Consider the following 27809-nt stretch of genomic DNA (forward strand, 5'->3'; position numbering starts at 1 on the left):
TTGTTTCGAGAAATATATATTCATGTGTAGTTCAGCTCATAGCAATTGCATTTGAACTATCCTATGAAAACAAAATTCCCACGTCCTCAATCCCCTTTGAACAAAATAATCAAAGCTCAACTTACAGTTCAGTTACTGTACCTTAACCTAAGCGGAGGGATTTTACTATAGGAGACAAAAAAAAAAAAAAAAATCAGATATTGTAGTTGACTGAGTCAGACTAGCTATGCTTAAAATAGTTAGTTACTGGCTTCATGAAAGAAGAATGCACTTCAGTGTTTAAACTAACTGCACTAGACAAACATTTAAAAAAACATCACTTGATGGAACTCTTGACATTTCAATTCATTAACATCAAAACTGAACATTATAAATAATTAAAAACAATGCAACATTAACGTAAATAAAACAGGGGAGAAACAAAATCAGTAAGGCTAGCTTTTTAGTACATTATTTGCTTCATATACAATTAAAACTCACCCGTACAGACACACACGTCCGTAAATGGTTGACTGCAATATGACATCCTCATACACAGCGGGGCAACTTCCTGTTTCCAGGCATAAACAACAGAATTCAAAATCTGCCCTAAGGAAGAACCAATACTGTCGGTCTCAGCAGACTTAAATTTAGTTGTTTATTATTTCTGTAAGCAGGAAGTGTACGATGATGCCATATTGTAGAACCCTACCTTTAAATTTACAGGTTTAGATATTTCTCTCTTGACATTGAGAGAGCGCTCAGTCTTCATACTCCAGCGTAACATTTTAAGATGTTAGGACTTGACCTCTGTGCCCCATGCTTCATGAAGTGCAGAATTACTTAGGACCATCTCTGTGTGCAATACTTGGCTATGGTAAGATCGTTATGACCCAAACTCCACCGTTTCCTGGGTGATGGGTTTGAACTCATAGCTCCCCCTTCCATCCATGTGCAGGTAGTACTGGAGAAGAGACAGAAATCACTGGTTAGAATTTGAACAGTATCCTCTAAGCAAATAGGTGATACATTTGCATTTAAAAAAAAAAATAACAGGGTTCTGGTACTCACCTCCATTTTATTGGTATTATGTGCAGTAATTTCATGTTTCTTCATTCAGTGTGAAAGGACTTACCTCATGGTGCTTCCACAAAGACTTCCTGTGAGAAACCGTGAACAGTGTGATGCCCACCTAAGGAAAGGTAAATATGACATCCCATAAGCTCAGAAACCACTTTCTCAGCATCCTGTAAACATGCATCAGTTTCCTGGTTCTTTTTCATTCCTCTTTCACAATATGTGGAAGGATCCCATGGATAGTAGCTCAGCCCGGCATGTGAGTCAAGGTGATCAGAGTTAATTAAGCACAGTTGACGGTACTAATTACTTATTTTCTTGCCCCTACAAGACAGAGGAGGGAACCGGCAGTGGGGGAGACTGTAGAGGGGAGGGATAAATAAATTTGTTTAAAAAAAAAAGTTTTAAAAAAAAGTGTGATTGCTTCTCCGGACTTACCGGACGCAAGAGAGAAGAGGACAAACTACCTCTTGGGAATGGCAACCACGGATCTGCACCACCACCTGAAGGGAGCTCTCCACGAACGGAAAGTAAAGGCAGTGACACACCCGTAATTTATGTTATAGTTAAAAGTTACTCACCTTTACTCACGTCTCTCTATCACACACCAAGGTCTGGGCCACTGCAGTGGGGCAGGAAAGCAGAGAAAGACAAAAACCAAGTCCAAGCCCGAGGTAGTAGCCCTACAAGGAAACATAGCCTCGTCCTCTGGAGCAGAGGAAGAAATACAGACCCCACGCCTCCGAAAAAAGGGAAATATCCGATGAAGACACCTGCGAAGGGTTATACACGACGGAGGAAGGAAGGAGCGACCAGAGGCTACCGGATATATTTGAAGCCCCGTCAGAGGGGGGAACCTGGAAGGGATTCTCCTCGGGCACCCCCAACAGGGATGGGGAACAACCTCCACACCCCTCTATCGAGGTCGACCTGCCCAAAGAATGAAAGGGACAGTTCGGCACCGCTCAGCATAGAGACCCAGACCTACGGGATGCCATGAGGAAGGTGAAGGATGGGAGAAATGTTGACATATCAGGTGAGCCCTCTCTTCCCTACTATTCAATCAGGCAGGGCCTCTAGTATTGGGTTGTACAGCGAAGGGGGGAAAAACAGGAATTACTAATGGTGCCTAGACCATACAGGGATACTGTCCTACAGCTAGCCCATTCCCACTTCCTAGGAGGACACCTGGCATGAGACTAAACGATCGACAGAATCATGCAGAGGTTCTATTGGCCCAGTGTCACTCGAGATGTGGCCAGGTATTGTAGGACATGTGATCAATGTCAGCGTACGGCCCCACCTGCGTAATCCTTTGATTCCTCTTCCCATTATAGAAACCCCTTTCGAACGCATAGTTATGGACCTCGTGGGACCCCTCCCAAAATCCATCAGAGGACACGAGTACATCCTGTTTGTCGTAGATTACGCTACCAAGTTCCCCTGAGGCCATACCCCTTCACAACATGTCGTCAAAGGGAAACGCCAAGAAATTGTTTCTGCTGTTCTCCCAGGTGGGCCTTCCCAAGATGATCCTAACCGACCAAGGAACCCCGTTCATGTCCCGGTTGATGAAGGACCTGTGTCGGTTATACCAGGTTCAACAGATACGCACAAGCATTTTCCACCCACAGACAGACGGTTTGTGCGAACGCCTGAACAAAACGAATTAAAAGCATGTTGAGAAGAGTGGTGTCCAGAGACGGGAAAAACTGGGAGATGCTTCTGCCCCACTTAATGTTTGCCCTGCGAGAAGTACCCCAGGTGTCCACAGGGTTTTCCCTGTTTGAATTGCTGTACGGCAGACCATGTCGAGGGATCCTCGACTTAGCCAAGGAGACCTGGTATGCCCAACCCTGCCCATTCCGGTCGACGGTAGAACATGTTACTCTGATGCGGGACAGCCTGTTGGCAGTCTGGCCCATAGTAAAGGAGCATATGGAGAAGGCGCAACAGACTCAAGGCCGGGCCTAAGATAAGTCAGCGACACCCAGGGAGTTCACCATGGGAGAGAAAGTGATGGTACTCGTGCCCACTGCCGAACACAGCTTGCTGGCACAGTGGGGGGAGCCCTACGAGGTAACGGAAAGGGTCTCACCGGTCAATTACCGCATCAAGCAACCTGCCAGGAGGAAGAAGGTCCAACTTCCATATCAACCTGCTGAATAAGTACCATGGAAGAGAGGGTGTGGCTTTGATGGCAGTGGAGGACAAGGAAAAAGGAGGCCCCGATACAGGTGTGCCGTGGCCAAACTCTCCTGCCAGGTATTCTCTCCCTTCCCAGGGCAAGCAGATGTCCTGTTTCACCATATCCACACCGAACCTGGCAAGAAGGTGCATATCAGATTCCTGAGACACGCAGAGTAAACGCTAAGAACGAGGTAAGGGTGATGCTGAGGATGATCGAGCCATCTACGAGCGAGTGGTCCAGTCCCATAGTCCTGGTCCCCAACCTGACGGTAGTATGAGGCTCTGCAACGACTTTAGGGGCATGAACGCCATCTCTACGTTCGACACGTATCGGGTGCTCCGCCCAAAGACTGCTTTCCCCACACCGGAGGGGATTTTTCAGAATGTGAGGATGCCCTTCGGACTGCATGGTGCTGCGGCAACTTTCCAACGCCTCATGGATGCCATTCTACGGTCCCATAAAGAGTACACAGCGGCGTACATAGACGATGTGGTCGTACACAACGAGGACTGGGATAGCCACCTCCTGCGATTTGGGGGCGGTGCTCGTGAGCCTGGAGGCTACAGGGCTGACAGCCAATCCCCAAAAATGCTGCCTGGGTCTGTCCGAAGTGGAATACCTGGTATACACCATGGGGAACGGAAAAATACGCCCACAGACAGAAAATACCAGGTCAATTCGGGACTGGCTTCGGCCCCATACGAAGCGGAATGTCCGAGCCTTCTTGGGGATAACGGGATATTATCGCTGTTTCATCCCTGGATATGCAACCATTGCCACCCCCCTCACAAACCTCATCAAGAAAAACCTGGCAAACTGCGTAGCATGGAAGGAAGAGACGGCAGACACCTTCCAGTTGCTAAAAGATAGCTTGTGCTCTGATCCCGTCCTGCAGGCTCCTGACTTCTCCCAAGAGTTTACTGTGCAGGTAGACACCTCAGGGCTGTCCTAGCTCAGGGTAAAGGCGAAGCAGGGAGGCCTATTCTCTTCATAAGTAGAAGGCTCAGTGATCAGCAACGGAAATATGCTACCGTAGAGAAAGAGGCCCTAGCATTAAGTGGGCCCTCATATCTCCGGTACTACCTACTCGGGAGTAGGTTCGCCCTCGTTACTGACCATGTTCCCCTCATGTGGATGACCGGTAAGAGAAACAACAGAATAGACAGATTGTTTGTAATGCAAGAAACCATCTCTTTCCATGCCATCCACAGTGCCGGATCGAGGAACGGGAATGCAGACGCCCTGTCCCGAAGCGACCAAGACGGCGCTTCTGGCGCCTGACCCTCCGGTCCGTTCCTGAGGGGGGAGGTATGTGGAAGGACCACCAGGGGGCAGGCTGGTCCCACAGATAGTAGCCCAGCCTGGCATATGAGTTAAGGTGATCAGAGGCAATTAAGCACAGCTGACAGTACTAATGACCTATTCTCTTCCCCCTACAAGACAGGGAGGGAACCAGCAGTGGGGGAGACTGGAGGAAAAAAAAGTGTGATTGCTTCTCCAAAGGAGAAGACTTACTGGACGGATGGGAGAAGAGGACAAACTACCTCTTGGGAATGGCAACCACAGATCCGCACCACCACCTGAAGGGAGTTCTCCACGAACGGATAGTTAAGGCACCCGTAATTTATGTTATAGTTAAAAGTTACTCACCTTGTGTTCCTTGTTCCTGTAAAGAAGATTTGTGTTTTCCTTGTGAGATCATCCTTGATTGTTTGAGACGAAATACCTCAATAGAGAACATTGTTCAATGTAAGAAAACCTGCTCCCCGACTCATTTATTCCACCTTTCCGCTTTAGAGCAACCTCAAAGTACTCGGTCCGCTCACAATATCTACTTAAATAATATATATTTTTAATAATCATCAATATATTGACAAATGACCTAATCATTTATCATCTGAATAATAGTCTGTGTTGCATCTTACCGTCCTACAGTGGCTGTAGATGAAGTCCTCCACATCGACACTCACAGCACTGGTGCACTCATCCAGGATGGCAAACTGGGGCTTATGGTAGAACAGACGGGCCATCTAGATACCACAGAGAGAGAGAGAGAGAGAGAGAGAGACAGATCAATGAAAAGCTCCCTTCACACATTCTATAACCCAATGTGCTTGTAAAAAGTCATCACAAGACAAACGCTTTGAAGAGACAAAAAATAAATGACCGACATCTTCACTATTATTTTCTTTGGACTTACAGCCATCCTCTGTTTCTCTCCTCCACTGAGGACGTCCATCCAGTCCTGGACCGTGTTCCAGCCTCCCTCCCGCTCCAGGATGTGACCTAGCTGGACGTTGTCCAGGTAATCCTTCAGCACCTGTTCCCCAGCACAACACACAAACACCATGTCACAGAGACATGCAAACACATACACACTCACGCACAAAGCTATGCGTGCTGTTTGCTCAACGAGTGTCTCTGTGTGTGTGTGTGTGTGCGCGTGCTCTGACATACCACACCCTACTGACAGAGGCCATGTATGACTGTTCTATTTGAGGTGCCTTACAATATCTTGATACAGTGAAGAGCAGATGTGATTGGATATATGGTCCAGTAAAGGGCTGCTGTGATTGGATATGGCCTAGTAAAGAGATGTGATTGGCTAGGTAGACTACCTTATCAGAGGTCCCCTTCCTCCTCTGGTCCTCCACTGTATCTGGGTAGATCACCTGATCTCTCAGAGAGCCTAGGGTCATGTATGGCCTCTGGGGAACGTAGAAGAGCTTCCCTCTCTCAGGTTTGGTGAGACGGCCACCAAACAGAGGCCAGAGCTAAGAGACAGACATCCATTAATACCCATGAGTGGAAAACTTTAACACAAAAGCAGCATAACAGGCCTTTTCATCAAATTGTTGATCTCTCATACCTCTCCCAGGACTCTGAAGAGTGAGCTCTTCCCACAGCCGTTGGGGCCACATACCAAGACATTTGTCCCTGACGTCACCTTAGGTTAGCAGATGAAGGGAAGGCACAGTTCATCTGTCTGCACTTATAGATGAAACAGTCCCACAACCATCATCATAGGTCATTAGATTTCATGAATTGTATCAAATGGTTCAGTACGGAGTTGATCCTTTGAGATACTCACCTCAAAGCTGAGGTCTTTGATAAGAATGTCCCCATTAGGCGTTGCAAGAGGTGTATGCTCAAACCTGAGACACAAGGAAAATAAATGTCAAACCAGGTGATGCCTACTTTATGAACCATTTCATCTTGTTTATTGTACTGCTATAATACATGTATCTGTTAGACACCTACTTGATGATCTTGTCTTTGTTGATGATTTCACCACTTCCTGGGACCAGGGTGATTCTATCTAGCGATTCACTATCTGAAAATGTATAACAAAAGAAAATCCCAAAAGCAACTTCAACTAGTAATACGTTTTAATTTTCCTGCATGACACTACTATCCAACAACATCAATCCTCAATACATTATCAGGGAACATGTAGTGGTCACCTCTGCCTCCCTGCTGAGAGACCATGGTCCTCTCGTATTTCCCAGAGTTCAGCTCTTTCAGGACCTTCATGATCTCGGTGATACGAGCGGTGAACCTGTAGGGGGACAACAGGAGTCAGTGAGGAGGGTACAGCAGGAGTCATTGAGGAGGGTACAGCAGGAGTCATTGAGGAGGGGACAGCAGGAGTCAGTGAGGAGGGGACAGCAGGAGTCAGTGAGGAGGGGACAGCAGGAGTCAGTGAGGAGGCCACAGCAGACAGAGGGAGAGAAGAACAAGTGGAGAGAGACTGGTGAACCATAAACTCTGAACAAGTAAACCATGGACTTACTGAACCCTAGAACCAATGAACCAGCTAACTATTGATCCAACGAACCAATTAACCATTGAATACACACCAATTGGTTCAATGGTTTACTGGGTCAACGTCTCAATATTTTCCAGATCCGTTTGTGCTCTTGCTTACTCAAACGCTGTCATTGTCAAGCCAAACAGTCTGGCCTCACACCAATCTTCAAATATGAACGAGCCTTCTATCATTAATGAGGTCGAGGAGAACAGAGGATAGGATCCTGATTCGATAACCCCCACAACGACCCTCCAATCTCAAGGGTTATCGCAATAACTGACAGGGAGTCAGCATGGTAGTGCAAACAGATGGGCATTCAGGCTACCAGTGAACCGCCAAACCAGTTGTTTGATAAGAGCATTGTGTATGACTGACCCTGAGAGCCTGCTCATCTCCCTGCCAGCCAGGACGATCCTGCCCAGGGCCTGAGACATGCTCAGCAACATACGCCCACTCTGGTAATAGTCCTGAATGAGAAACAGAGAGGGAAGTTAGGCTCTGAACCATACAGAACACACACACACTCCCTTTGTCTCTCCTCACCTCGAGCAGCTCAGCGTGGGTGCTGTGTAGGTGGCGTGGGTGGGTGTGGTTCAGGAACGGCCTGCTCACCACCAGGTACCCGACAACAGTGGCAATATCTACAGAGGTGGGGAAAACAAGTATTTATCTCTGCTACTACTAAACCACATCAGTGGAGATTATAGAAATACCGCAAATGATAATACCACAAACTTCCAATCAATGACAAGACAAGTATTCTCACACTTAGCAATGATGCTGTCCACAAAACCCGTTGAAAAGCGGAAGACAATGAAATTGTGTAAATGGTCCACCTAGGGGTAAAAGGGGCAGAATGTAACGTAAGACATTGTATATCCACCGCAGTATAGGTCTTGTCTGACACCATAGTAAGTCAACTACCGCCACTGATACATTGAATGTCCTAAACACTCTCACCAGTTTCTGGAAGGTAGAGTGAATGGTCTGCTTCTCCCTCAGGTTTCCATTGTAGAAGGCAATCTCTTCACTGTGGGAAACAGAACATTCAACCTTTTATTTTCACAGTGGAAAAAGAACATGAACGATGATTTTGTCCAAAAAAAAGCAGAAGAGAGGAGGAACAGTGGAAAGGAGAGGCGTGCGTCTGACTGACCTGTTGGTGATAAGGCGAGAGTTGACGAATCGGTACTCTCCCTCGTACCTCTGCTCCATGACCGTCATCTTCCCGATGGGCCTCCGCAGACGTGTCAGGATGAGCCCAGAGAACATCAGGTATCCTATCATACAGGCAGGACCCTGTGGGGGATAGATGTATGTAGAGTAGAAGCGTTAGAAACTCTATTCTACTATGCGGATGCATTGGGGATGATCATTTTCATGGTTTCAATTGAAACTAGATGTAGGCATAGAAGGCTACTGATGGGTTATTCTAAACTTGAATATATGAAAAATCCTTATGTCACTGTGGGAGTGAGGGGAATGTAGAATGTTTACATTCTGTCAGAATATGTTATTGTTAGACATCAGGGATCCTATGGGGAGGAGAGAGGAATTTGGGTCCGAGGTCAGGTCAGATGAAGAGAGGAAGAACAGATATCACTAAAGTTCTGTTTAGCAACAGAGGTGTATTGGCTGTTCAGAGGTGTAAGGAGGAGACTCAGCATCGGAGGAAGGTTTAAATACTGTACTAGTTCTTGTGTGAAGATGTCTTTGTCTGTTCAGCTGTCTGACTCTTTGGGCGAATAAACTTGGTTTCAGCTTTAATAATCATCTGAGTTGTTACTCTTTATTTAGAACCTAACACTACATTAGACAGATCAATACTCACCTGTGCACCAATGGCTGAGGTCAACTTGAAGATGTACAGACCAATGTCCAATAAAGGCTGAAGGTGGGGAAAAAACAAGTCTACTCATCACAGGCGCAGTGTATGGTCAATAGCAGTAGATTGTATCAGGCTTTGAGCAGCATTTGTCGCCGCAGAGGATTTTTTTTAGTAGCCTGGTTGAGCCGACTGAATGGTGCACTCACCATAGTTTCATAAGTCTGAAGCATTCAGTCTGGTATAACCAGGCTATTAAAGTGCAGGTTACCTTGCTGACGTTGGAGTAGAGGTCCACCACACTGTTACAGAACCTCTCCACATCCTGGGTCAGCAGCTGGTCAGGGTTACCGATGCGGTTGTCCAGGTTACCAATCTTATAGTATGTGTAACCTCTGGAGAGGAGATTGGGGATGGGAGGATGGTGTGGTGAAAACATGAAACCCGAATTTGTCAAGTATGTTATGCATTTTCTATTACTTTGAGCTTCTGAAGTCATTGTTCCTCACATCAGTAAGTAGCTATTGGATTTGTGGCTAGGAAACAGAGAATCACGGCTAAATCCTTCCAATATAACTCTATTGCTAAAGGCTAATCATCATCCAGAACCAAATCTCCTGCTACTCGATTTGGGTTACGTTTAAAATCTTAGCGTCTGTCACAAGACACCAGCTAATGGCAGACAGACATATGTTCAGTCTGTTTAAAGACACAAATTCTCTCCAAGAAGCAGGTATCAGAAGGACTTACTGCAGGTACTCATCATAGAGGTGCTTGGTGAGTCGAACACGGCAGCAGAGCTTCAGTTCATTCAGGCCCAGCTTCAGGAAGTTGTTGACTAGCGAGATCTGAAAACAGGGAAACGGGCCATGATAGTGGTCTCATTTAAAAAGAAGTGCATGACATTTTATAGTGTGAGTATACCAAACCAATGGCATTTATGCATGGAGTAAATAAATCAGAAGAATCCTGATAACCTCATAAAAACTCAAAGGCTTATAGGCCGGGGATCACCAGTCTGTTAGTAATCAGGCAGGATCTTTGTTTTAGTACAGACTCCCCCACAAACTCTCTCCCTAATAGGCACAATATTAACCCCTACCTAAACCACTATTCCCAAATCATGAGGTTACCTGTTTTACAGTAGGATCATAAGTACAGTTGAAGTCGGAAGTTTACATACACCTTAGCCAACTACATTTAAACTCAGTTTTTCCCAAATCCTGACATTTAATCCCAGTAAAAATTCCCTGTTTACGTTAGTTAGGATCACCACTTTATTTTAAGAATGTGAAATGTCAGAATACTAGTAGAGAGTGATTTATTTCAGCTTTTATTTCTTTCATCATGTTCCCTCCCAGTGGGTCAAAAGTTTACATACACTCATTAGTATTTGGTAAGCACTGCCTTTAAATTGTTTAACTTGGCTCAACCGTGTCAGGTAGCCTTCCACAAGCTTCCCACAATAAATTGGGTGAATTTTGGCCCATTCCTCCTGACAGAGCTGGTGTAATGAGTCAGGTTTGTAGGCCTCCTTGCTCGCACACTCTTTTTCAGTTCTGCCCACAGATTTTCTATAGGATTGAGGTCAGGGCCTTGTGATGGCCACTGATGGCCAATACCTTGACTTTGTTGTCCTTAAGCAATTTTTCCACAACTTTGGAAGTATGTTTGGGGTCATTGTCCATTTGGAAGCCCCATTTACGACCAAACTTTAAGTTCCTGCCTGACTGATGTCTTGAGATGTTGCTTTAATATATCCACATAATTTTCCTTCCTCGTGATACCATCTATTTTGTGAAGTGCACCAGTCCCTCCTGCAGCAAAGCACCCACACGACATGATGCTGCCACCCCCATGCTTCACGGTTGAGATGGTGTTCTTCGGCTTGCAAGCCTCCCCCTTTTTCCTCTAAACATAACGATTGTCATTATGACCAAACAGTTCAATTTTTGTTTCATCAGACCAGAGGACATTTCTCCAAAAAGTACGATCTTTGTCCCCATGTGCAGTGGCAAACAGTAGTCTGGCTTTATGGCAGTTTTGGAGCAATGACTTCTTCCTTGCTGAGTGGCCTTTCAGGTTATGTCGATACAGTTTTACTGTGGATATAGATATTTTTGTACCCGTTTCCTCCAGTATCTTCACAAGGTCTTTTGCTGTTGTTCTGAGATTGATTTGCACTTTTCGCACCAAAGTACGTTCATCTCTAGGAGACAGAACGCGTCTCCTTCCTGAGCAGTATGGCGGTTGCGTGGTCCCATGGTGTTTATACTTGCGTACTATTGTTTGTACAGATGAACGTGGTACCTTCAGGCATTTGGAAATTGCAGACTTGTGGGGGTCTATAACCAGACTTGTGTGGGTCTACAATTCTTGACTGATTTGTTTTGATTTTTCCATGATGTCAAGAAAAGAGGCACTGAATTTGAAGGTAGGCCTTGAAATATATCCACGGGTACACCTCCAATTGACTCAAATGATGTCAATTAGCCTATCAGAAGCTTTAAAGCCATGACATAATTTTCTGTAATTTTCCATGTTGTTTAAAGGCAGTCAACTTGTATGTAAACTTCTGACCCACTGGAATTGTGATACAGTGAATTATAAGTGAAATAATCTGTCTATAAACAATTGTTGGAAAAATTACTTGTGTCATGCACAAAGTAGAAGTCCTAACCGACTTGGCAAAACTATAGTTTGTTAACAAGAAATTTGTAGTGGTTGAAAAATGAGTTTTAATGACTCCAACCTAAGTGTATGTAAACTTCCAACTTCAACTGTACATGATCAAATATACTGTATAGAGAGTGTCATGTGTAGAATTACAAATTATAATGTTATATAAAGTTATATTTAATTTAAATATGCACGGTTGGTAAAAGACAATTAAGAAAACAAATAAGCTAGAAAAATTTTATGAAAGTTGCACTTACAAATGGCATGACTTTTATAAAGTTGAACAAGAACCTCTTGAAATCTTTTGTTGATCGACCAATGATTGCACTGCAAACCAACATGCAAAGTGAACACACACACACACAATGTCACACACAAGGCAAAAGTAGAGTAATACTTTCTACATTTAAAACCAGATGTGTTTGTTCTGTGGATGGTCAGCCCCTTAAACTGACCCAACTAGTTGGGGCGAGAGTGAGATACTGGATCTTGTGAAAGGCTATCGCCAGTATCCTGATAAATTACTGAACAGTGGAAAAAGCCACTGGTGAGAGGTCAACACAGCAGGACGGGGTTTGCAAAATGAAATGGACACAAAAGAAACTAAGAATAATCTAATTCATAACTTGGGCCAGTTTGGTCCTGTAGGGCTGCGAGGATATCATTTCTTTATTCATCTTGACCACCCCAACCACAAAATTAAACCTGCTCTAGAAAATAACCTACTGTACCAGGATTACGGTAAAAGACTAGAAGGTATAAAAATATTTCTAATATGTGCAGGCACGCAACCCTTCAAGACCAGTGATGTCCACAAATGCAATTAAAATACAACAACAATACACAAGTGAATTCATAAGCACTTAATCATATTCTGCTACCAGGCACCACAAGCAGCACAGTGTTATGTAGGGGTTTAGTGACCGGCCAAAGTTGTTCATGCAAATGTAGCATGGACACTAGTTTACCCCTGGTATGGCAGCAATATAGTAATAAAAGTGCTTCTTAAAGAGATTGACATCTCTGCTAATGATTCCACTGTGGAGGAATAGAGAGGATGATTACGAGCTGTCGAATAAGACAAATAATGCTAAACAAGTACTTCATGTTGAAGTTGCTTCAGAAAGTGTCGCTGGTGTGAACTTAAGTGTTGGTGTGCAATAGGGTTTTCTATGCAGTCCTACCTCTCGATCATGGTTCCATTCTGGATCATCCACACATCACAGTAGGTTCTGGCCACCAGCATAGCAGCGATGAGGAGACAGTATCCTGACTACAGGCAGATAGATGACCAGAAATAGGCAAACACAAGGGAGTGGGAGATGTGTTGAGATGTTACACAATACATGTCCATACAGTAATTGAGAAATGATTTGAATCAAGATGAAAGTGTTAAAGCGCACTCAAAGTAACACGTTTGTCAAAAAGCTTCTACCTCTTTGCAGAACACTCCAGGAACCATGATCTTCACTATCTTCAGGACACGTGCAAAGAACACCTTGTCCACCACCGTCTTTTCCTGCTTGGCCTCCTGCCACACATCACACCAAAACATTTACAGAGGAAATCAGATAAATAAATCAAAATCTCACCAACTCAGTCCTGCTTGTTAAATCAGGGGCTAAAGTCTGTGGATATTGACATGATTGCTAAGATTTTGGCCATCGGTGTGGTGAGAGTAGGGTTGCACATTTTGGGGAATATTCAGAGGTGGAAACTTTCCATGGGAATTAACAGGAATATATGGGAATTAGTATCATCTAAAATGTAGATGTTTTTTTGCATTGGATATATTTACCATATCATATGGAGACAGAAACCTTTTACCTTTTCATAAGTAGACATAATTGCAAATGATTAAATCCTTCCAATAGAAATTTTAAAAACTATTTAGTTACAAATATAACTTTAATTAAATGAGTAGACTATTCACATGGGATGATTTCAATGAACAACAAAAGAAAGAGAATATTGAATGATCCCAAAGATCCATCGCATCTCTCAAAAACATTTTTAACATACATCTGTAAAATGATAGTCTAGCAAGCTTTTGTTGTCTTCTGCTCAGGCCTCCATGTTTTCTCCCTGAACCTCCTCAATGTCCACCTCTTGAACATCAGACTCTGTGCCCTCATCTTCACAGTCACTTTCCAACCATGTTGAGGATGGCTCGTTGTCAGGCTCAAAAAGCCTCAAATTTGCCCGGATGGCCACCAATTTTTCAACCCTTGTATCGGTCAGCCTGTTGCGTGCTTTGGTGTGTGTGTTCCCAAACAAGGACCAGTTGCGCTCTGAGCCGGCTGATGTTGGTGGGATTTGGAGGATGATGGAGGCAACAGGGGAAAGAGCCTCAGATCCACAAAGTCCCTTCCACCAGGTGGCTGATGAGATATGTTGGCACAACTGCCATATTTCATCTCCATCCCAAAACCCTTACTTGGAAGTGTACTTCGCCAGACTGCCAAGAACCTTGCCCTCATCCAGGTCAAGGTGGCGAGACACGGTAGTGATGACACCATAGGCCTTGTTGATCTCTGCACCAGACAGGATGCTCTTGCCAGCATACTTGGGGTCCAACATGTACGCTGCGGCGTGTATGGGCTTCAGGCAGAAGTCTTCACGCTTTTTTACGCATTTCAGAACTGCAGTTCCCTCTGCTTGGAGCAACAGTGAAGTGGGCAGGGCAGTACGGATTTCTTCTCTTACATCTGCAAGCAGAGTCTGAACATCAGACAGGATGGCATTGTCTCTCTCAATCCGTGCAATGGCTACTGCTATAGGTTTCAGGAGTTCAGGCTGCTCTCTCTCCCAAAATACATCATCCAGGAGGATCCTCTTGATGGGGCTGTCCATATCAGCAGACTGATATGGCCATTTCTTGGAGAGACTCCTTCCCTTCCAAGAGACTGTCAAACATGATGACAACACCACCCCAACGGGTGTTACTGGACAGCTTCAATGTGGTGCTCTTATTCCTCTCACTTTGCTTGGTGAGGTAGATTGCTGCTATAACTTGATGACCCTTCCCATACCTAACAATTTCCTTGGCTCTCTTGTAGAGTGTATCCATTGTTTTCAGTGCCATGATGTCCTTGATGAGCAGATTCAATGTATGAGCAGCACAGCCAGTGGGTGTGGTGTGAGGGTAGGACTCCTCCACTTTAGACCAAGCAGCCTTCATGTTCGCAGCATTGTCTGTCACCAGTGCAAATAGCTTCTGTGGTCCAAGGTCATTGATGACTGCCTTCAGCTCATCTACAATGTAGAGAACAGTGTGTCTGTTGTCCCTTGTGTCTGCGCTCTTGTAGAATACAGGTTGAGGGGTGGAGATGATGTAGTTAATTATGCCTTGCCCACAAACATTCGACCACCCATCAGAGATGATTGCAATACAGTCTGCTTTCTCTATGATTTGCTTGACCTTCACTTGAAATCTGTTGAACTCTGCATCCAGCAAATGAGTAGATAAAGCATGTCTGGTTGGAGGGGTGTATACTGGGTGAAGAACATTCAGAAATCTCTTCCAATACACATTGCCTGTGAGCATCAGAGGTGAACCAGTTGCATACACAGCTTGAGCAAGACATTCATCAGCATCTCTGACTACGTTCCTCCAATGAGTCAAAAAAAACTCCTGCTTCCAGAAGGACCATGAGCTGTTGCAATCGATAAGGTGTCCGATTCATCCTTTTCACCTTGAATAGAAGTAGAGGGACTTTACTCAGAGATTGTTTGTTGAGAGCACTGAGGAAAATCTAGGCCCTTGGCCAGATGATTCTGCATCTTTGTTGCTTTCTTCACATATGATTTGACACAGTATTTGCAAATGTACACAGCTTTTCCTTCTACATTAGATGCAGTGAAATGTCTCCACACATCAGATAGTGCCCGTGGCATTTTCCTGTAAAGATTCATAAAAAAACTGTAAAAAAATAAAACAAATACAATTCCATGTACATATAAATAGTTAAGCAGTTAGATTAAACAACTCCTTTGTAAGATAAATGTTTTTAAATGAAACATGTATGGAAATAGGTGAATTAACACTCCTCCGTTAGCAGGCTCAAGCAAGCTAAAACCCACATGGTAGCAAAATCTAACTAGCAGAAATTAAAAGTTAGAAATGATTCATCTATGTCATAAAATATATTCACCCCAACCAGTATTGTAATCAAAACTTAACAGAGAGAATGTAGTCCATGGCTCAGACAGTGTTGTAGTGTGAGCTCAATAGCATCTCATTAGTGTGCAAGATCTTGAGAATCAGCTGTACATGTGATGGAAGAATTGAATTAGGGATAGCTGAACCAAAATATGCCACAAGACCTATAATTGCCTTATATGTACCCCACAAAAAAGGTTCACTGTTATATGCTAACTTTTTTGATGAATGTAAGAAAAATTAACTTCCGATTGAAAACTTCCGGAAATTTCCTGGAAAGTTTCCGACCCTTTGCAACCCTATGTAAGAGCAATTTAAACATTGAGTGCGGTAAGAGTATTGGTTACATTGATTGTTTACATGCACTTACATCTTTGCTCAACTGTAGCTCTGATGATCTTTTCCCCCTAAACAGAAAACAGGGATGAAGCCGGTCATAACAGTACGGGTCTATAGATGAAGCCATGGAAGGAAACTCTGATTATTGTTAGTCCTTGGAAATCTGACCAACCAGCGAGCAGGCAGGCAGGCAGGCAATTCAATTCAATGACAGCACCCACCACCGGGTGTCAGTAGAGAACATCAACTCCATAAACTACTACGTATCTAAAACAGTATGTTAAAATAACAGAAAACTCTGATTCTATGTCATCGTCAGACTGCAACTTGTCTCGGTGGCAAATCTTATTCTTGTCTGACTTGCTAGTAGCTAGTCAATGTTGGCTACATTAGTTAAGCATTATGATGGTCGTCACTTTAGCTACAAAATAGTGGTCAAGGCTTAACTTACCAACTTAATTGGTCTGCATGTCTTCTCCTCTTGAGAAGATACAAGGCAACGATTGTGGCACCTGCTATAGAGGAGTTCTTGGCTGTCAAGTATTTACTTATCGACGCCATGTTTCCATCTGCCGACCAAGGGAGTAACGAGATGCATGCTGGGGTAGGGTAGGTAGCTGGCTAGCGTGCTAGCAACATGATCTATGGTGCACAATTTCATTTCATCAGACATATGCATTGCAAGTAATCTATGCATAAACTGTTTAAGGACTAAACATTGAACAAAAAGCATGTCCTTTATCTGCACTAAATCATGCTATATGTGTCAAGATTGCATTTTTCACTTGTTTTCATTTCTAACTCAGTACGTTAGCGACATTTAACAGCAGGAGAAAATCGGAAGCCAAGGCAACCCTTCAAATTAAAAGCCCTGATTTAATTGTTTTTAATTTAGTAAGCACTCTGGCGAAAATACTACATACTAATGAAGAAGATATTGTAAAGTATTATTCATTGTGAACAATAACAACAACAAAAATGCTACAGCAACCTCATTATTATTTTTCATATGGCTTTTATTTTTGCAATGTGGCTAAACAAACTCGGAAAACCGGAAGTTTTGAAATAGTGCTGCTTGTGTGACACGCGCGTAGTAGAAAGACGGATGGGGATTCCTGATCACACAAGCAAGGTATGTTCTTGTTGCAATTTCAATATAATCGTACTGTTTGTTGGTAACTACCGATAATCATTCCAGATGAATCTAACTAATATAAATGTTTGATTATCGTCGGTTCATTGACATAAATAATGCAGCAGTTAGCTAACTAACCTTAGTTAGTGGGGGCGCGATTTCAATTAATAGCTAGCTAGCTATATTACTAACGAGCAGCTGTGTACTAACCTAACGTAGCAGGAGTAAAATAAACTGGCAGGGTAACTATAGCTAACTACGACTTCGGTCAAGTACCCGCACACCTGTGTTGTTTCCTTGATATAAAGCAGCTAAACCGGAGATGTTAGTTCATCTGTCTTCAACTTGGTTAGGTAGAAACAGGTTACATCGAAGTAACGTTAACCAACCAGTTAACTGGTAACAAGTCTCTGACCAGCCGACTAACTTAGTTAGCTAGCTAGATGTAATGTCAGCTACAGTCGCTTGCTAGTTATTGCTACTGCATTGAAGTTGTAGCAAGCTAATGTCAAGGACTCGGGAGTAGACAATGTTATCCTTGGCTCGGATCCAGTCCACTGCAGAGTGTTCATGGCCAAGCCTTGGCCCGACTCAAGTTAGCAGCTGTTTGTGGCTAGCAATGGTTACAACTTGCAGAAAAATTATTGACAATGTCATGTACGACAGGGTTCAACATTTGACCAGCGAATACATTTTATTTGACCCCACCAAGTTTTCTGAAACATGTCGTTTTTATTTATATATTGTTGGACATAAGACTGTATACACACCAGCAAATCGGCTCCAAGTGATTAACATTTTGGAAATCTGTATTCCCACGCATAATGGAGAGAGGTTCGTGAGAGTATGCAAAAATACGTTTTGATATGTTTTAGTCAAATATGTTTTATATATTTAAAAAATAATATTTGTACCCCCCCCCCTTTTCGGAGGACAAAAATCTACTTTATTTTTTACAGTTTACCTATATTTTTACACAAGTTTTACATACTTGGCTTTTTTTTTTTTACTCTAGTAGTTACATAGCAAGAATAAAGTAATTTGATATACATTACATCTGGATAGTACTTATCAAATGTTATTTGTCAAATGCGCTGAATACAACAGATGCAGACCTTACAGTGAAATGCTTACTTACAAGCCCTTAACCAACAATGCTGTTTTGAGAAAAATAAGTGTTAAAGTATTCACAAAACTAAACTCAAGTAAAAAATAACAATAATGAAAGAGCAACAATAAAATAACAGTAAAGAGTCTGTGTACAGAGTCAATCTACGGGGGCACAGGTTTGTTGAGGTTATATGTACAGTACCAGTCAAAAGTTTGGACACACCTACTCATTCAAGGGTTTTTCTTTATTTGAACTATTTTCTACATTGTAGAGTAATAGTGAAGACATCAAAACTATGATATAACACATATGGAATCATGTAGTAAACTAAGTGTTAAACAAATGAAAATATATTTTACACTCTTCAAAGTAGCCATCCGTTGCCTTGATGACAACTTTGCACACTCTTGGCATTCTCTCAACCAACTTCATCAGGTAGTCACCTGGAATGCATTGCAATTAACAGGTGTGCTTTGTTAAAAGTTAATTTGTTGAATTTCTTTCCTTCTTAATGTGTTTGAGGCAATCACAACACACACAACACAAAAAGTGTTGTGACAAGGTAGAAGTGGTATACAGAAGATAGCCCTATTTGGTAAAAGACCAAGTCCATATTATCACAAGAACAGCTCAAATAAGCAAAGAGAAACGACAGTCCATCATTACATTAAGACATGAAAGTCAGTAAATCCGGAAAATTTCAAGAACTTTGAAAGTTTCTTCAAGTGTAGTCACAAAAACCATCAGCGCTATGATGAAACTGGCTCTCATGAGGACCTCCACAGGAAGGGAGGACCCAGAGTTACCTTTGCTGTAGAGGATAAGTTCATTAGAGTTAACTGCGTCTCAGATTGCAGCCCCAAAAAAAGGCTTCACAGAATTCAAGTAACAGACACATCTCATCATCAACTGTTCAGAGGAGGCTGTGTGAATCAGGCCTTCGTGGTCAAATTGCTACAAAGAAAGCACTACTGCTTTGCGCTTAGTGGGACAGAACAGTGACCCAAAACACATCTCCAGGCTGTGTAAGGGCTATTTGACAAAGGATAGTGATGGAGTGGTGCATCAGGCCTCCACAATCACCCAACCTCAACCCAATTGAGATGAGTTGGACCACAGAGTGAAGGAAAAGCAGCCAACAAGTGCTCAGCATATGTGGTAACTCCTTCAAGACTGTTGGAAAAACATTCCAGGTGAAGCTGGTTGAGAGAATGCCACGAGTGTACAAAGCTGTCAAGGCAAAGGGTGGAAACTTTGAAGAATATAAAATAGATTTGGATTTGTGTAACACTTTTTTTGGCTACTACATGATTCCATATGCGTTATTTCCTAGTTTTGATATAGAAAATAGTACCAGTCAAAAGTTTGGACACGCCTACTTATTAAAAGGATTCATTCTTTTTTTCTTCTTTTTTCCAACTATTTTCTACATCAAAACTATGGAATAACATGTATATATATATTTTTGTGGGGGGGACTTATATTTCCCTCACTAACTTTAAACACCAGCTATGAGAGCACCTAACCGATCGCTGCAGCTGTACATAGCCCATCTGTAAATAGCCCATCCAATCTACCTACCTCATTCCCATATTGTTTTTATTTACTTTTCTGCTCTTTTGCACAGCCAGTCAATAACACAATAGAAAAAAAGAAAGTCTATATACAGTGTGTGCAAATGGTGTGAGGTGGTAAGGCAATAAGTAGGCCATAGTAGCGAAGTAATTACAATTTAGCAAATTAACACTGGAGTGATAAATGAGCAGATGATGACATGCAAGTAGAAATACTGTCAGTATTTCTACTTGCATGTAGTATTTCTACTTGCATGTCATCATCTGCTCATTTATCACTCCAGTGTTAATTTGCTAAATTGTAATTACTTCGCTACTATGGCCTACTTATTGTCTTACCACCTCACACCATTTGCACACACTGTATATAGACTTTCTTTTTTTCTATTGTGTTATTGACTGTACGCTTGTTTATTCCATGTGTAACTCTGTGTTGTTGTTTGTGTCGCACTGCTTTGCGTTATCTTGGCCAGGTCGTAGTTCTAAATGAGAACTTGTTCTCAATTAGCCTACCTGGTTAAATAAAGGTGAAATATATATATATATATATATATATATATTTTTTTTTTAAACAGGTTAGTCAAGGTAATTTCTACATGTTGGTAGGGGTGAAGATAATAAACAGCGAGTAGCAGCAGTGTACAAAGCGGGGGTGTCAAGGCAAATAGTCCGGGTAGCCATTTAATTAAGGGTTCAGCAGTCTTGTGGCTTGTGGGTAGAAGCTATTAAGGAGCCTTTTGGACCTAGACTCGGCGCTCTGGTACCGCTTGCCGTGCGGTAGCAGAGAGAACAGTCTATGACTTGGGTGACTGGAATCTTTGAGAATTTTTTGGGCCTTCCTCTGACACTGCCTAGTACATAGGTCCTGGATGGCAGGAAGCTTGGCCCTGGTGATGTACTTGGCCGTACGCATTACCCTCTAGTGCAACCAGTCAGGATGCTCTCAATGGTGCAACTGTATAACTTTTTGAGGATCTGGGGACCCATGCCAAATCTTTTCAGTCTCTTGAGGGGGAATAGGTGTTGTCGTGCCCTCTGTACAACTTTCTTGGTGTGTTTGGACCATGATAGTTTGTTGGTGATGTGGACACCAAGGAACTTGAAACTCTAGACACGCTCCATTATAGCCCTATCGATGTGAATGGGGGAGTGTTCGGCCCTCCTTTTCCTGTAGTCCACGGTCATCTCCTTTTGTCTTGCCTACGTTGTTGTCCTGGCACACACCGCCAGGTCTCTGACCACCTCCATATGGGCTGTCTCATCGTTATCGGTGATCAAGCCTACCACCGTTGTCGTCAGCAAGGCATCTTCTCCATTGTTTTTGATGATAGGCCACTGGTAGGCCTAAGTTATGATCAAATAGCCTACTTGACCACTGTTAAAACTGTAACTTAAAGCAGGTACAGCCTCTGTGTTCACAGTAAACTTGCGCCGGAAGTTTGACCAAATTTTAGCAATGTCCAAGTTTGTGCTCCGTGGTGCCCCCCCAAAAATGAGGGAACATTGGTCATAACTATTATAGAACATGATCTTTTAAATCCACTCCTCAGCTACTCTTAGTTCATCCCACCCTTCTCTGTAAACCGCTCTCTTGTGATTTCAATGTGGCATTTTTCTTTCAACTGTGCTGTGATGTTTCACATAAATTCAAATATTTGTTTGGGTGTCTTGCAGCCAATTTACAGTTTACATATTATTTGTAATTATGTTCCGGCTCCATGACCATCCACTCAAGAAAAAATCGTCACGTGTCTGAATCAAGTTGATGATCGCCCGGTTATACGGTTTGGAGAAAATACCTGCTTAGATGTTGGCAACATTCATCTGTGTAAACTTGTATCTACATACCTGTCAGGTTTAATGTTGCTCTCTTCCTTGCATAGCTATCAAGTGTGTCAGAAGATGAGTTCTCAACAATATCCACGGCCGGGAATACCTCCTGGTATGGGACAAAACCAGACTCCTGGAGGAAACACTGCATTGCTGTCTGGTAGTCAACCAAACACGGCAGGTAACATTATGGAGCCTGCTAACCCACAGCAGAACTCACTTTGCATCACAGCTTTCACGTCTATTTGCACTTGTCAGTCAGTGTATGAAATCATTGGTCAGTGGTGTTAACTACTTAAGTAAAAATACTTCAAAGTATGTTATCCAGGCTTTATCTCATCCGACCGTGATTGGGAGCCCCATTGGGCGGCGCACAATTGGCCCAGCGCCGTCCGGGTTTGGCTGGGGCAGGCAGTCATTGTAAATAAGAATTTGTTCTTAACTGACTTGCCTAATTAAATACAGGTAAAAAGAAAAGAAAAGAAAGAAGAAAAAAAAAATATATATATATGTATATACATATATATACATGCACAACACACACACTACCATTCAAAAGTTTTGGGTCACTTCAAAATGTCCTTATTTTTCAAAGAAAAGCACATATTCTGTCCATTAAAATAACAGAAAATTGATCAGAATTACAGTGTAGACATTGTTAATGTTTTAAATGATTATAGCTGGAAAAGGCAGATTTTTTTAATGAAATATCTACATAGGCGTACAGAGGCCTATTATCAGCAACCATCACTTGGTTGGGGCCTCCCACTTCATCTTCTATTCTGGTTAGAGCCAGTTTGCACTGTCCTGTGAAGGGAGTAGTACACAGCGTTGTACCAGATCTTCAGCTTCTTGGAAATTTCTTGCATGGAATAGCCTTAATTTCTCAGAACAAGAATAGGCTGACGAGTTTCAGAAAGTCCTTTGTTTCTGGCCATTTTGAGCATGTAATCGAACCCACAAATGCTGATGCTCCAGATACTCAACTAGTTTAAAGAAGGCCAGTTTTATTGCTTCTTTAATAAGCACAACAGTTTTCAGCTGTGCTAACATAATTGCAAAGGGGTTTTCTAATGATCAATTGGCCTTTTAAAATTATAAACTTGGATTAGCTAACACAACTTGCCATTGGAACACACTAGTGATGGTTGCTGATAATGGGCCTATGTAGATATCCCATTAAATCAGCCGTTTCCAGCTACAATAGTCATTTACATCGTTAACAATGTCTACACACTAATTTGATGTTATTTTAATGGACAAAAAATGTGCTTTTCTTTCAAAAACAAGAACATTTCTAAATGACCCCAAACTTTTGAACAGTAGTGTATATATTACTAAAGTTGTTTTGGGGGGTATATGTACTTCACTTCAGTATTTATCTTTTTAGATAACTTTTACTTCACTTACATTCCTAAATAAAATAATGTACTTTTTACTCCATGCATTTTCCCTGACACCCAAAAGTGCTAGTTACTTATTGAATGGTTAGCAGGACAGGAAAATGGCCTAATTTACAGACTAATCAAGAGAACATCCCTACTGCCTCTGATCTGGTGGACTCACTAAACACATACTCTGTTTGTAAATTATGTCTGAGTGTTGGGAGTGTGGCCCTGGCTATCTGTAAATAAACAAAAACAAGAAAATGGTGCCTTCTAGTTTGCTTAATGTAAGGAATTTGAAATTATTTTTTACTTTTGATACTTAAGTATATTTAAAACCAAATACTTTTCGACTTTTACTCAAATAGTATTTCACAAGGTGTCTTTCACTTTTACTTGAGTCATTTTCTATTAAGTTATCTTTACTCTTTACTCAAAAATGACAATTGGGTACTTTTCCCACCACTGCAAGTCTTCTTCATAAAAATAAGTACTCCAACTCTTTGTACCACAGGAGGGGCAGACGATAGGAACCGTGACCCTCACCCAGACCACGGTCCTCGTGACCACCCCAACGGTGGTGGTGGAGCATCGACCTTCAGGGACGACAAGCAGGAGACAGTGGTGGTCCGGCCTTACCCCCAAGCTCAGGTCCATGGACCCCCCCAGGGTCACCCCACTCCAGCAGGTCACCTGTCACTCCAGCAGGCCATGCCTGTCACAGTGTCAGCCCCTCCTCCACACATCCCCCAGGGCCTGCCTCTGGCATTCACTGAAGGACCCATGAAGGTATGGATGAGGGAGCTTTGTCTGCTGCATTAGCCCTCTCTCCCGCTGTCTTGAGCTGACTCATCTACTTTGTCTCGTCCTTTCTCATCTCCAGCCAGCTCTGAAGTCGCCCATGGCCGGTCGAGTGATCGCCCCAGCACCAGCCAACACCCAGGGCCACATCACCCTTCCACCTAAGGTGCCAAGCCACGTCACTGCAACCATGGAGAGCACCGTGCCTCAGACCGCTGGCATCCCTGTAGCAACTATCAGTGGCCAACAGGTAAGGATTGGTGTTTGTAGTTGTAATATACCCCAGCAATAATATACCCTATTGAGGTCTACCCAATGTGATCACATGATGAAAAATGTGGTTCCAAATCTATAATGCTTTGTGTCCATGGGCGTGGCGTTTCCAGGGCAACCCCAGTAACCTGCACCATCACCTGATGACGACCAATGTGCAGATCATTCGCAGCCATGCACCGCCCCTCCAGCTCGGCTCCCCTGGAGCCCCCCAGCACACCTTCACCTCCCATCTACCCAGAGGTCAGTCAGTCCCCGAGACAGGATAGTAGCATAGCTAAACTTTTATCATTCTGAAAATAGTCAAGGTGCTTACCTTGACCCCAAAATAATTCACCATAGTGGTTTGTTCATATTTTAACCCACTGTAGGTCCTCAGCAGAACCATCCTAAGAACAGACATGGATATCTGTTGTTCATGTGTGTTTCCAGGAGCTGCTGCAGCTGCTGTGATGTCCAGTTCCAAAGGACCCACAGTACTGAGACCTGCTACAGGTGGTGGCACTGGCCCACCTACTGTCCAGCACATCATCCACCAGCCCATCCAGTCACGCCCTGTAGTCACAACGTCCACAGCTGTGATGCCCACGGTGGTTTCCCCATTAACGGCCACCAGGCCTCAGTCCCCAGTGGTTAGCTCAGCCACGCACTCCGCAGAGATGGTTCATGGGTAAGGAAAATAAACACAGTATGACATGCTGAAAGCGTTAACCATTCTTTACAGTATTTTGTAAATGTATCTAGATAGTTAATTTTACTATTCCAGTTATTGCAAGTGTACGTAAAACCAATGTTGACTATCCCTTTGTTCTCTTCCCTCAGGCGTCCAGGACTAAATATCCACCCGCCTTCAGCCACTCTGAGCATTCAGCGTCAACCCCCATCTCGGGACAACCCCACACGCATCACCCTGCCCTCCCACCCTGCCATTGGGGGTCAAAAACCCCAGCTGCCCCACACCATGGCACAGAAGCCCATATTCAGCAATGTGACTCCTGTCGCTGCTGCAACTGTTGCCCCCATATTAGCCACCAATACTGCTCCATCGCCTAGCACTACAGGTGATGCTGTTGTTGTGATAGAGATACACTACCGGTCCAAAGTTTTAGAACATCTACTCATTCAAGGGTTTTTATTTTTACTATTTTCTACTATTTTCTAATTGTGAAGATATCAAAACTATGAAATATCACATATGGAATCATCTAGTAACCAAAAAAGTGTTAAACAAATCAAAATTGATTTTATATTTGAGATTCTTCAAAGTAGCCACACAAATAACCTTGATGACAGCTTTGCACACTCTTGGCATTCTATCAACCAGCTTCATCAAGTCACCTGGAATGCATTTAAATTAACAGGTGTGCCTTATCAAAAGTACATTTGTGGAATTTCTTTCCTTAATGCGTTTGAGCCAATCAGTTGTGTTGTGACAAGGTAGGGGTGGTATACAGAAGATAGCCCTATTTAGTAAAAGACCAAGTCCATATTATGGCAAGAACAGCTCAAATAAGCAAAGAGAAACGACAGTCCATCATTACTTTAAAACACGAAGGTCAGTCAATAGGGAACATGAAAAGGACTTTTAAGGTTTCTTCAAGTGCAGTTGCAAAAACCATCAGACGCTATGATGAAACTGGCTCTCAGAGGACTGCCACGGGAATGGAAGACCCAGAGTTGCCTCTGCTGCAGAGTGTGCAACGCTTTCATCAAGGCAAATGGTGACTATTTGTAGAATCTCAAATATATTTGGATTTGTTTAACACATTTTTGGTTACTACATGATTCCATATGTTATTTCATAGTTTTGATGTCTTCACTATTATTCTACAATGTAGAAAATAGTAAAAAAATAAAGAAAAACCCTTGAATGAGTAGGTGTTCTAAAACCTTTGACCTGTGGTGTAGGTCTAACTAATCTATTTCCATTCCCGCATCATAATGACACTATCAAGACTGACTGTTTCCTTTTATTCTGCTTTAATGTTGTAATAACCACATTATCATACCTCACCCAGGCTCCGGACCCCACCCCCAAATGACCAACAGTAACATCGTCACCATGACGATGACTTCTCATTCCTCTCACGCCACAGCAGTCACCACGTCCAACATCCCCGTGGGTAAGTTTCTAAATCATTAATGTTGGAGTGCAAAGGCACCAAGCTACTCTCTGGAGTAACCTACTCCACAGTCCTTGGAATGTTCATTCATAGGAGTAGAGTAAGTCATTCATAGGAGTAGAGTGGCTATTAAAAACAGTGACACTTCCGGTTGTCAACGGTTGAATGCATTGCGCCAGATTCTGTAATGTTTTAGCTTGCTTTGAAGTTATAGAAGAAGTCTCTACGGGGTGATTGTATGTTGTAAAATGAACATTTCACCCAGCTGATTGTACACCATTCCACCTCCACCCTCTTCAGCTAAAGTGGTTCCCCAGCCGATAGCCCACACCTCGCCCAGGATCCAGCCGGAGTACCCTGGAGAGAGGGGAAACCTGATCCCCATCTCTGGTCACCGCTCCTCCCCCAACCCCATCACCATGGAGGCCCGCAATGACAACAGGTTAGTGACGAGGGCTGATTGATTCATTTTTATTTTGGGTTGATGATAATACATTCATCAACAAGATGATTATTTGATCCAGAGGATAGAGCATTAAAACACTTATTTCCAATGTGGTCCTCATTGGTCCTGGGCTACAATAGTGTAAAATGTCAGCACCTCCTTATTTCTGATGTACTTGGAGTAAATTCCTGGTGGTTAGTTGAAAGTTTTTGATATGGTTGTTTTATTTCATTCATTTGATATGCACGTTCCCCCACAGGCAATCGGTGCCAGTGCAGTTCCAGTACTTCCTGCCTACCTACCCTTCTTCACCGTTCCCCCTGACACACACCTACACCCCCATCACCAGCTCTGTGTCCACCATCCGACAGTACCCAGGTACAATTCACCTCTCCTTCTTAACAACATGCTACATCTGGCTCTTTTGTGACTCTCAACCAGTCAGATAATACTCTTGTCATTTTCACAGAGCCAGATTGTTAGCTTCTGAACACTCACTTTAATAAGGATTATTGATCATTTTGTTAATCAATTACATTTTTAATTAGTTCTGACTTTCTAAGCCATGTTCAACATAATAATACACTAGTCTAATCTACATCTATAATACCAGATATATATCTCTCATCCTGTGTGTCAAATCCAAACCCAACCCGTCGACCCCACAGTAACCCCTCAGGCCCCCAGCGGCACGGCCATGCAGACCCAGACGAGTGTGGGCGTGGCGTCGGCGGTGCACCTCAACCCCATGCAGCTGATGACGGTGGACCGCATCGCTCAGATCAACACGCAGAACATCCAGCCCGCCGGCATGGCCACGCAGGGCATCCAGCCAACCACCATCAGCGCCCAGGGCTTGCATTCCGCCACCGGTCAGATCACCGCACAAAACATCCAACCGGCACCCATCAACCCACAACAGCCAGCCAATGAGAACAAGACCTCTAGTGAGTTGGTGAACGAAGCAGTTTAAGTTTCGTTGAAAGTTTTTAAATGAGTTTTTGTCAGGTCTGAAATATATTATGAATTGAATCATTCTACGCATTTTCTCCAGTCAAGTATTTTCACT

General features: G+C 43.1%; 2 protein-coding genes across 7 annotated transcripts in view; one reads left to right on the plus strand and one right to left on the minus strand.

Annotated features, from left to right (window-relative positions):
- On the minus strand, nt 1-16643 carry LOC112260366 (ATP-binding cassette sub-family D member 3). Of its 4 annotated transcripts, none has more exons than XM_024435416.2 (23): nt 16515-16643; nt 16095-16131; nt 12998-13093; nt 12747-12835; nt 11820-11889; nt 9634-9731; nt 9155-9278; nt 8890-8946; nt 8215-8357; nt 8019-8088; nt 7825-7894; nt 7602-7699; nt 7434-7525; nt 6712-6806; nt 6509-6581; nt 6339-6402; nt 6117-6194; nt 5866-6021; nt 5448-5567; nt 5173-5277; nt 4898-4913; nt 1115-1171; nt 1-943 (listed from the first exon to the last, which is right to left on the minus strand). In XM_024435416.2, exons 1-22 carry the CDS (start codon nt 16622-16624, stop codon nt 1116-1118), a joined length of 1917 nt encoding a protein of 638 aa, XP_024291184.1. In that variant the 5' UTR covers nt 16625-16643; the 3' UTR covers nt 1-943; nt 1115. The 4 variants fall into 4 exon arrangements, with proteins under 4 accessions (XP_024291184.1, XP_024291183.1, XP_024291181.1 ...); XM_024435415.2 differs by having other exon boundaries at nt 4898-4973; XM_024435413.2 differs by lacking the exon at nt 4898-4913.
- The window catches only part of LOC112260365 (histone deacetylase complex subunit SAP130), a 22861-nt gene continuing 11601 nt past the window's right edge, over nt 16550-27809 (plus strand). Inside the window, exons 1-11 of one of the 3 annotated variants that reach the window (XM_042328658.1) lie at nt 16550-16672; nt 21767-21894; nt 23613-23887; nt 23982-24149; nt 24271-24415; nt 24605-24842; nt 24995-25233; nt 26191-26295; nt 26596-26737; nt 27000-27118; nt 27409-27687. In XM_042328658.1, the coding sequence (XP_042184592.1) occupies nt 16623-16672; nt 21767-21894; nt 23613-23887; nt 23982-24149; nt 24271-24415; nt 24605-24842; nt 24995-25233; nt 26191-26295; nt 26596-26737; nt 27000-27118; nt 27409-27687 (1888 nt within the window). In that variant the 5' untranslated portion in view covers nt 16550-16622. Of the gene's footprint in view, nt 16673-17095; nt 17196-21766; nt 21895-23612; nt 23888-23981; nt 24150-24270; nt 24416-24604; nt 24843-24994; nt 25234-26190; nt 26296-26595; nt 26738-26999; nt 27119-27408; nt 27688-27809 lie in introns of those variants that run through there. The other 2 variants (XM_042328659.1, XM_042328660.1) reach the window with 2 other exon arrangements.

Source organism: Oncorhynchus tshawytscha, linkage group LG10 (genome assembly GCF_018296145.1).
Source record: "Oncorhynchus tshawytscha isolate Ot180627B linkage group LG10, Otsh_v2.0, whole genome shotgun sequence".
NCBI classification, from domain to species: Eukaryota; Metazoa; Chordata; class Actinopteri; order Salmoniformes; family Salmonidae; genus Oncorhynchus; species Oncorhynchus tshawytscha.